At 43.5% G+C, this 10,434-nt stretch overlaps 2 protein-coding genes across 7 annotated transcripts; one reads left to right on the top strand and one right to left on the bottom strand.

Moving 5' to 3' along the window:
- Positions 1-590: 590 nt before the first annotated feature.
- Positions 591-8,381, bottom strand: LOC114787029 (synaptic vesicle 2-related protein-like). Of its 6 annotated transcripts, none has more exons than XM_028974738.1 (17): positions 8,209-8,381; positions 6,780-6,904; positions 6,455-6,618; positions 6,188-6,273; positions 5,915-6,013; positions 5,239-5,310; positions 4,188-4,312; positions 3,887-3,950; positions 3,130-3,255; positions 2,391-2,519; positions 2,235-2,308; positions 2,024-2,100; positions 1,810-1,917; positions 1,606-1,717; positions 1,393-1,474; positions 1,189-1,278; positions 591-1,029 (listed from the first exon to the last, which is right to left on the bottom strand). In XM_028974738.1, exons 2-17 carry the CDS (start codon positions 6,839-6,841, stop codon positions 832-834), a joined length of 1,668 nt encoding a protein of 555 aa, XP_028830571.1. In that variant the 5' UTR covers positions 6,842-6,904; positions 8,209-8,381; the 3' UTR covers positions 591-831. The 6 variants fall into 6 exon arrangements, 4 of the variants coding, with proteins under 4 accessions (XP_028830571.1, XP_028830572.1, XP_028830573.1 ...); XM_028974739.1 differs by having other exon boundaries at positions 6,780-6,901; positions 8,260-8,359; XM_028974740.1 differs by having other exon boundaries at positions 591-976; positions 6,780-8,381.
- On the top strand, positions 8,035-10,416 carry ungb (uracil DNA glycosylase b). Its single transcript, XM_028974743.1, has 7 exons — positions 8,035-8,187; positions 8,309-8,452; positions 8,550-8,645; positions 9,106-9,203; positions 9,370-9,458; positions 9,541-9,719; positions 10,246-10,416. The coding sequence occupies exons 1-7, from the start codon at positions 8,185-8,187 to the stop codon at positions 10,384-10,386; spliced, it is 750 nt and encodes a 249-aa protein (XP_028830576.1). The 5' UTR covers positions 8,035-8,184; the 3' UTR covers positions 10,387-10,416.
- Positions 10,417-10,434: the final 18 nt, after the last annotated feature.

Raw genomic sequence — 10,434 nt, 5'->3', positions numbered from 1 at the left:
AAAAAAAAAAGATTTATTTGATGTACCGGAACTTTACACAAGGTCTGTGATCATGTTCCAACCCAATTTTACTACCAAATTTATGCGTTACACCCTGGAACAAATAGTAGGAGTCAGCATTCATCATAAAGACAAATCTCACTACATCTCATGTTTCACATAGTAATATAATATAATATAATATATACTGACTTTTTTCAACTCACATTCACGCTTTTATTTTGCTGTTCTAAGACTATTTATTTGCTTATTTGTACAGTGAACCTTTATATTATACAGTCGACATGTTGTACTGTCCACTTCCTGTTGGGACAATGTAAATTTACCACTTGTGAGACTAATAAAGGATCATCTAATCTTATCTTGTCTTGTCTTATCTTAGGATAATGCTTGTGATGAACGTATTTAGACAACTCTTGAGCAGGAGATATAATAAGAAAACGGAGAGTTATAGCATACTGCTCACTGTCCTCATGCTGTTTGGCATCCAATTGGTAAATTCTGTCATCGTCACCCCTCACCTGTCGATTTGGATGCATCATCCAGCACATGAAGTAAAATGTACTGTTAAATAACAAACGGCACGTTGGTGTGTTACAGTAATATACTTTATTTGATGGGGAATGACTTGGAGACAGGACCTGCACAGTCGTCCCCGTCCCCTGCAGGTTCTTGTGAAATTTCTGGTATTGTACATATTTCTATATATCCAGTTTCGGAAATGAGAAAATGCGAGCTGAGAAATGGTCCGCTATCCCCCTCCTAATCTGAAACGTTTGACCTTCATTTCAGTGACTTGCGTTTTCACCCGCCACTCCTTCACCTGTTCTCTTATGAGACGGCCCCCTCCTGGGAAGCGGCAGGTTCAGGGCTGGAAGAATTTGGTTCTTGGCCTGTGGTGGCATGGCTGGACTCTTGCAGCGCTCGCCCTGCAGTCTCAATGGGTAAAGCCATGGATGCCACTGCACCCAGCAGACTGCAAGCACAGTACACTGACAGTGTGAGGTACACAGATGACCTCAAAAGCACCTAAGAAGAACAGCAACAAAAAAGTGAAAATCCGTTTATCTGCAGAGTGGAACACAGGGGTCCATAAATCACATGAAAAATCTAGAAATCAATGTTTTTGTTATATCATATCACATTTTCATGGATCCAATATGGGTGTCGATTGAATGTTAATTGTACCTGGGCAACAAATGGTGTTAAGAGAGCTCCAATCCGAGCCACACCACTGCTGGTTCCAATACCGATAGCTCTTGTTGCAGTTGGGTAGACCTGCAGACCCACCAGAAATTCCCACAACAGCATAACTGAATTTGGCTATTCGGTCTGCAAAATGACTTAACATGCGGTGAGATTTCATGGCAAAACACATCAACCGGACGTTACCTCAGGTGTGTACACAATAGTAGCCTGAAACCCCCCTGTGATGAAGGCCCTTGCAGTAAAGATGATGACTGTGAGTGCTGTCCTAAATAAAATGGAAAAGAACAGGGACACGATGGTAGTAAGTGGGAGATGGGTATTCTGACTGCATTTTATACCAAGAAACACACTATATATTCATGATACAATAAACAAGCATACAAAATGTCTTCTCACCTGCCAATACACGCATAAATAGGCAGGATGCTGAAGGAGAACATGCAGAAACACAGTGCCATACTTTTCCTTCGGCCGATTCGATCAACCACCCACAGGGCAAAAAACAGACCTGCAGAATCACATTTGAAATCATTTTAAGTCTTATTCCCCAATAACTCCTTTTTCGTTCAACACATATTCTTTTGATTGTCTGCAGCAAACCTGGAAATTCAGCCAAGGTGGTCCACAGCAGGTCCTTGTAGTTGTCTAATGTCAGATAGGAGCATTCTAAACTACAGCTGGGCTCTATTTTAGCTTTTGAATTTGTGACTGGAAGAAAAATAAAAATCACAAAATGACTAATCTTGCCTTAAAATGTACATTAGAAAAAGCAAATGTATTTAGAAACAATCAAAGCAGAGAGAGGATCACTTACCACTGCAGACATCTCCTGCCTGGAAGAGCTCTGTGGTCAGCAGGACCAGGCCGTAATAGGAGAAGGTATTGGCAAACCTGCAGATACGCCGTACATTAGCAGGGGTCAAGTACTGAGGGACGGCTAACAGGACGATAGAAACAGAAATGACATTCGGGACACAAAGATTATTGCTGGTTGTGTGAAATGAAATAATCGAAGACAAACGTACCATATTACCCAAAGCAAAAGCGTTGTTTTCCGAAATTCTGGTGCTAGGAGATCTGTGATCTTACCACGATCGTCCTGATGCACAACATATCACAATAATAAGTATGTGAAGTGGGGCTTAAAGTGGAGCTGTGTTATTTACTTTCTCAACCCATACCTGTCTGTGCATGACGATTTTGCCTTTGGGCAGCTTGGCTCCGTTGTCAGATGCAATTCTTTTTAGAGTGGCCAGCGCCTTTTCACTGTTTCCAGTCAGGACATCAAAACGAGCACTTTCCGGCAGCCACTGTGTAAAACAGGGATTAAATGGCATACGTGTGGCACCTGACATGTATTACACAGTGTGGGGCACTAGTCCAGGGTGATTGTGCATGCATGCACAGACACACACACAGGCTGAGCATTGCCAATACACCCAACTTTAATGTCCTCAAGAGGTACTGAAAGATTGTCGTTCCTGACACATAAGCCTACAAACACATTTTAAGTGTCCAACCGTATGCAAGACCTATCAATATCATAGTATGTCTTCCCACTTTCATAATATGTTTTCCGTTTTGGGCCACTCTGGGACATAAGTAGCAGAGAGAATCAGACTACCTCCTGGTTGTGATGGCAGCAGTCTATTGCTTTTGGGTACTCAGACACGCTGTTTTGCATCAGGCAAAGTAATCTGGGACTTTCCCCATTGCCCTGCATAGGTTTTTAATACTTCCTATAACCCAATCAGCAGCAGGGACAACCATAGGCGTGTTTCTGTGGGCCTTCTCATACTCATTTACAACTCCTGGGCTTGCCATGCAAAACACCACGTCCTGTGCTTGCTTCCTTGTCGAAGACAATATGTTGTACAGAACAGCAAGTCATGTGAAATATTGATGCTTATGAATACGTACAAAGCTGGAGGCTAAAAAAATCCATAGGGGTATGGTAGATAGGGCCAGCAGCCAGCGCCAGCCCAGACTGGGCATAACCAGTATGGCCAACAGCACCTCAAATACTGCACCAATGGCCCAGAACACCTACAAGACAGGAGAACAGTATTTGCATTTACAGAGAAAGACAAGTTTCATCGGAGGCATTGTTACATACACTGGGTGCAAACATACCAGATAACTAAGTGTTATAACATTGGGTCAGTTTCCCGTACATGCATTAGGACCAGTCCTAGACTAAAAGTGTTTCTCTGAATCCAATACACAAATCACATTAATATGAAGGAAAAATTGATAAGAGTTTATAGAAAAGACAACATATTATTACAGATTGTGCAGCGGCCATTCGGTGACCATTTTGTCTGTGACATTTCCCTACAGGCTTCCAAATGCGCTTATTAAAAGCAAGTATCAAGCCACGACTATGAATGTGAAAGTCTCCCACAGCACTTTGGCAGCCACTGGTGGGCAAAATGGGAATGACAATCATAACTATTAGCCTTACATTTCAAATATTTATTTTATATTAAATTGTGCCAAATATAACATAAAAAAATAATATTATAATCATTATAATATCTTTACAGTGTATGACAATGTAAAACATGAAAGAGGAACTGAAAAATGCAGAACTGTCCCACTTTACCAGTCTTAACTCTATATACAACCAAGCACACCCCTGATCAAAATCTTAAAATAAAAATGAAGAAATAATTACCGCTGTTGCTATTATACAAGTTGCCCGGGACTTGACGGGAAGAAATTCTGAGTACAATGTTACCCTAAAAGGGGATAAATGTGTATTTAAATATAGGACAACAGGGATTGGTTTTCAATCAGTCCTGAAAGTTTATGCTGAACACTTGTCACTGATGTTAATGAAAAGCTCATGAAGTGGCCTTTCATTATGACAATAATGAACAAAGCAACCATTAAGGTAATAACAGGTGACTCTGACAAAACGGATTCATCAAACTTTCTCCTGCTACAAAAATATTAAATATGAAAAGTACACTTACGACTGTGGGGCTCCACCAATTCCAAAGCCCATCAAGCCTCTTAGGACAATGATCCAGCTGTACACTGGAGAGAAGGAACTCAGAAAACCATAGTACAGGGTCCACACCATGCAAAGCCTCAGACCCTGGTAACAGACACATAATGAGCAGAAGTAGTGTGTTAGCAGCCGTGGTAGAGAAAAGGCAATGACCTATTTCTGTATTAAATTACAGCGTTATGCATGAACAGACGTGGTATAATTCACTTCTGTCTCATAAACAGATGTTTTGTATTACGGCGTCAGCCACTAACACTCATTGCAGAAGTTGCATGGCGAGAGAAATGTCACACCAGCCAGATTCAAAGGAGTCACACAGGCAGATCAGGAGTATAACTCCTTCTTTCACTGTGTCCTGAGGCCTGAATAGCCCAGTGATCAGTTCAATCGGTGAATGGCCTCATTGTAAGGGTGCACATTCTGTGCTAGGTGAGTTGCAAGCCAATGAAACCCAGTTGCTAGGTAGAAGGGAGGATGTCATGAAGAGAAGCCCCCACCCTTGCAGCTACGCTACTTGCTGTTTGGAGCCTGGCATACATGGGCTCTCTGTTGCTTGTCTTGGTTATTTACTAAATCATATTGAGGTTGAATTGATCACAATTTGCACAACATAGTCCTCATTTTTTAAGTGAAGTGATTGTCACTTGTGATACACAGCAGCACAGCACACGGTGCACACAGTGAAATTTGTCCGTTGCATTTAACCCATCACCCTGAGTGAACAGTGGGCAGCCATGACAGGCGCCCGGGGAGCAGTGTGTGGGGACGGTGCTTTACTCAGTGGCACCTCAGGTGGCACCTTGGCGGATCGGGATTCGAACCGGCAACCTTCTGATTACGGGGCCGCCTCCTTAACCGCTAGGCCACCACTCATGTGGGCCCACTAGATGTTTGGGACAGAATATGATTTAATCATGAAATTACATTGTCTAGCTCAGCAGTTATTTACTGCACAAAACAAATGGAATGAACTACATGAAATTACTATTTTGTGGCACAATGACCATCCTTACCGTTTTTCGTCCATACCGGTCACAGACTTTCCCCCAGAGGGAAGAGCTAAGCATCATTCCTATAAACACCACCTAAAAAGTACAATAAATAGAATGCTGAGTGTCATGATATAGTCCAAATGTCCCACACTTGTCCTTTCCCATCAAAGACACATTTTTAAAGGTGTTACACCCAGTGTGAACCTAAAATATAATATCCAGAGATCACCTTTCCCTCACAATATTTAAACAATGTGAACATGTTTTTTCTTTCTGCTATTCGACAGGGAAGAAAAAATATTCATCCTAAAGTGTGAGATTCACAGATCCCTTGGGTCAGGATGTGGGCATGAAAGGGTTGCAGCAGCAATGCATTCTGGGTAAAACCTTTCCCTTATTGCTGGTCACAGACCATCACAGCCACAGCAGAGCTGTGAAGTTATAGCTGTGAAGTCACAGAAGGGTGTCAGAAAATGAATGTTGTCACTGTTTGGAAATGTGTTGAGATTTCCTGCATGGAACTGGTCACACTTGCTTAGAAAAAAATGGTGTTGGGGGGGTGTGCCGTCCATATTTCCAACGGCTTGATCTTTGAAAGAAAGTGGCTGCATGCTGAATTCTCATAATTTCAAGACATGGCGCTATGCTCCAACCAGTCACTCAGAAAATGTGACTAGCCCAGCTCAGCCCAACGTACCGATGTGATGAGAGCTACCTGCCAGCTGGGCAGCCTCCATTCACAGTGCAGCTGAGGAGCCAGAATGCTGAGGATCATCATCTCCATGGAATCGGCTATCTAACAGTGGCAGGAAAAAGCCAGCAAGGAACATAAATGTTCTGCAGGTGGGTTGTTACATGGCTGAAATTCCATTGCTATGTAAAAAAAAGGCTCCTTCTATATACTTATATACCATCTAAATTCTTAAAAATGGTTTACTATTTTTAAATAGTACTGTATACAAAATCTTACCCATGACATCCCAGTGACCATAGACAGCTTCCATTGGAACTTCCCGAAGCCGATGACCTCCACTGCATCCTCTACTGTGAATGTGTCTGTAAGAGTAAAAACCTGTTAAAATGATGAATAAGCACATCCTCGCCTGTTTAATACATTGAATGAAAATAATATCTGATACTGATATAACACAGTTTTTGTGTTCATCTGTATGTACAAGAACCTCACAATACAGGGTTTCTTTTTATTTAGTGGACTTATTGAGTTAAGCCTGTATACCAACAGAAGGACGGCCACACCCCGGTGTCACAGCCTGGCAACCATCTTCCACTTCCACCTGGGCCAGGACCGTCGGTACGCTGTGGACGTAGATCTCATCGTCCTCACACCGTCCTTCAGACACCGAGGACAACCTGTCTCTTCCTGTCCGGTGTGTCACTGCACTGCAGCCACAGCACAGGCCCAGAACAGACTCTGGTTAGGCAAACTGTTCCTCTTAGAACAACCAGCGTCACGCGCTGTATGTGTAACTCTGCACAGTCGCGCATCGAACAGCAATAAATAAACGCTTTAACAGTCCGACTCATCAAGAAATTCATCATACCTCACTGGTGTGTCCTTCCATTTCTTGTAGCCTACATTCGTGTGTCTTCCCCAGTCACTCATTTCCGAACAGCCCTGAACGTCAGCGGAGAGCTCCGAGGCGACCGCGAGGGCAGGTTAGACCTGCTAAGTAGGAGGTCTTACATTTCAGCAAAACAAAAGTCGTTTCCATTGTCTACCGGGGACAGAGAGTGGGGAGAAGGCGGAGCCAAGTGTTCTGCACACACACACACCTACCTGTAACCTGATGAGGGTTGGAGTCAGGAAGCGCTCACAATAGTAGAAGTGAACGTACCGGAGCTCAAACCCCGCCACAATGACAAAACAGCTGATTGTCAGACATGCAGAGGTCTCAGCAAGCAAATCAAAAAATCTACAGTCTATTAAAGATCAATTCAGAAGTAAAGAGATTTATATTTGCACCTGAGAGGTGATGTTAACTTTGCAGGCCTTGTTACAAAATGTCCTTGGTTTCCCTTTCATGGATTAAACCTAGTCCTAGACTAGTTGTGCTTCTGAATGGAGAACTTTATTGAAGTTCTCTTTTAGTCTGTATTACCAGGCTTAATGCATGAACAGGAAACTGACAAGTTTTAGAAACAGGTCAATGTTCCATATGCAAATGCTTTTAAAAATGCTTTCTCCTGAATTTCCATTAGAAAGAAAAGCAGCTTTTGCTGTTTGGGTAAGAGTAGTTTCTGTTTCTTGGGCAATGGCTGACTGCTGTCTTCTTGCTCTGCTAACTCGCTCTTTTCCCTGTTACCTTGTTCAGCGTCCCCACCCCCTCACCTGCAGCTCACCAACCCTGTCCTCCATCAGTTCATAAAACAGTTCATAAAACCACATATAGAGTGGCTTATAAACTCAACCTACAGCGTTTGGGAAGCTCATTCGTCAGTCAACCTATCCTCCAGTCCCATTGGTTGAGATTAGACCACACCCCTCCTGGTCTCTTCCTGTCTGTCATTCCTTCGCAGAGGAAGTTCAGCCCAAGTGTTGCTAAGAGAATTTGTCATGTGATTGTTGCAGTTCTGACTTGGGTTGGCCAGTCATGTTCACTCACAAGATGGTGGATGTTTGTTCTAATCGAAATGAAATGTGAAAAGTACAGTTGGTAAAAAAAATCCATGAATACCAAATGGAAAAGTTCACCTCATACCCCGACACAAAGAACTGTCAATAATGTGCACTAACGTACCCACTAACAGTTTCATTTCTACTTTTGAATCTCATTTTCCGACACGCCCCCATCACAGATGCACAAGTGCCGTATGTATTTGCATAAAACCATCAGCGTGTGAAATGACACAACAGTCTACAGGTTTTTTGTGTTCTGACTAAACACATTCAGGAAGAACAGAAGAAGAAACCGAGAAATCTGAGAACTTTAGCCATCCCCGGCACCCATGGTAAGTCGTTTAAATACATACTGAGCAGCTTTATTTGGTTGCTCTTCATGTCCTGTAGTTGCTTAAAAGTACCTCGCACAGTTTGTTGTTGGGTGTGTCCATTTTTGTGCCTTCATCACAGTTAAGCCCGGCTCAGCTCGCCCGTATCGAGGAGAACCGGCGAGCAGCTCTCCAGCGACTAGCTGCTCGAAATGTGGAAGTGCCCATCGGGGAGAGCTGGAGGGAAAAAATTGGGGCAGAGTTCACAAAAGGCTATTTTACCGAGGTATTATAAAAAGGACTAAATCCCCCAAATTTCCTGCATATACAGGTAGTGAAACATAAACACACACACACATATATATTTTTTTATTTGCCTTTAGCTGGCCGCTTTCATTGCTGATGAGAGAAAGCATTTCACAGTCTACCCGAGCCCTGAACACGTCTTCTCATGGACTCACATGTGTGCCATTGAGGATGTGAGTAACCCGTACCACAGTAATCTTTAGAACGGTAGCAGTACGACAGTAACCATGCCAAAATATTTCTCAATGGTATAGCATGAGTGATGCAGACAATCATGCATCGTAGTGCATTTCCATATCATAATAAGAGAAATGGGTGTGTCCCAGCAGTGGTTGGCCTAGCGGGTAAGGAAGCGGAACCGTAATTGGAAGGTTGCCGGTTCCATTCCTGAATAGCCATGGTGCCACTCAGCTGCCACTGAGCAAAGCACCGTCCCACACACTGCTCCCTGGGCACCTTTCATGGCTCCCTCAGGGGACAGGTTAAATGCAGAGGACACATTTCACTGTGTGCACTGGGTGCTGTGCTGTGTCACATATGACAACTAATCACTTTCACTTAAAAAAAAAAAAAAAACAACAAAGGCAACTTTGCTCTTAATAATTATTGGCATGTTTGCTGTTTTATCTTAAGGTGAAGGTTGTTGTGCTTGGCCAAGACCCCTATCATGGCCCAGGTCAGGCCCATGGGTTGTGCTTCAGTGTTCCAAAGCCTACAGCCCCGCCTCCCAGGTATGACCAGATCTTATAGGGTTGTCTTAAAACCTGTAAATAAGACCATCATAGTTTGTAGGATATAGAGCAGAAACACTCCAAGAACCAAGTAAAGACAATTTACCACAAAACCTTTGAGCCAGTATGAAAAAATAAATGATATTTGTGGATGATTTTTTTTCAGCCTAGAGAATATATATGCCGAACTGTCCACAGACATGAAAGGCTTCCAGCACCCAGGCCACGGGGATCTTTCGGGATGGGCGAAGCAGGGTACCGTATGATGCGTTTGAATGAATGCCGATTGACTGCAACTGCAAAGAAATTGTTGCTGTTGTCACTGGTGATGTTTCAGGTGTCCTGCTCCTCAACGCTGTGCTGACCGTTCGAGCGCACAAGCCCATGTCCCACACCGAGCGTGGCTGGGAGACCTTCACTGATGCTGTGGTCTGGTGGCTCAGCCGGAACCTGAGGGGTCTGGTCTTCCTGCTGTGGGGTTCCTACGCTCAGAAGAAAGGCTCCATCATAGACAGGGTTGGTCTGTGGAGTCACAAGTTACTGTTAATGTTAAAACTGTGAAATATCTCTTCCATATGGGGGATAGTGGTGGCCTAGAGGTTAAGGAAGCGGCCCCGTAATCAGAATACATTATAATTTTTCTTAGTCTAGCACCTAACAATCTCTGAGCATGCTCTTCACTGACAAGTCTAAGCCTTATCAGGGCTCTTAGTTTGTAAACTCAATATTCTATAGAGATCGAACGAGAATTGCTGGTGTCTTCCTCTTGTAAGTCGCTTTGGATAAAAGCGTCTGCTAAATAAAGTAAAGTAAAGTAAAGTAAAGTAATCCCGAGCCGCCAAGGTGCCACTGAGCAACGTACCGTCCCCACACGCTGCTCCCCGGGGTGCCTGTCATGGTGCCCACTGCTCACCAAGGGTGATGCTTAAAAGCAGAGGACACATTTCGTTGTATCTCCGTGTGCTGTGCTGCAGTGTGTCACGATGACAATCACTTCACTTTCACTTCAATTAGGGGATGTAATTGCTGAATTTTCTTCCAGATGCGTCATCATATCCTCCAGACCTCACACCCATCTCCATACTCGGCTGATCGCGGCTTCTTTGGATGCCACCACTTTTCCAAGACCAACGAGCTGCTTAGGAAGTCGGGGAGGAAACCCATCGACTGGAATGCTCTCTGAAAAACCTCCATGTTCCAAAATTCCCTGCATTTCCTGTACATTAACTCA

Source organism: Denticeps clupeoides, chromosome 3, assembly GCF_900700375.1.
Source record: "Denticeps clupeoides chromosome 3, fDenClu1.1, whole genome shotgun sequence".
Lineage (NCBI taxonomy): Eukaryota > Metazoa > Chordata > Actinopteri > Clupeiformes > Denticipitidae > Denticeps > Denticeps clupeoides.
The sequence above is the reverse complement of the archived record's forward strand: the minus strand, read 5'-3'. Positions and strand labels throughout refer to the sequence as shown.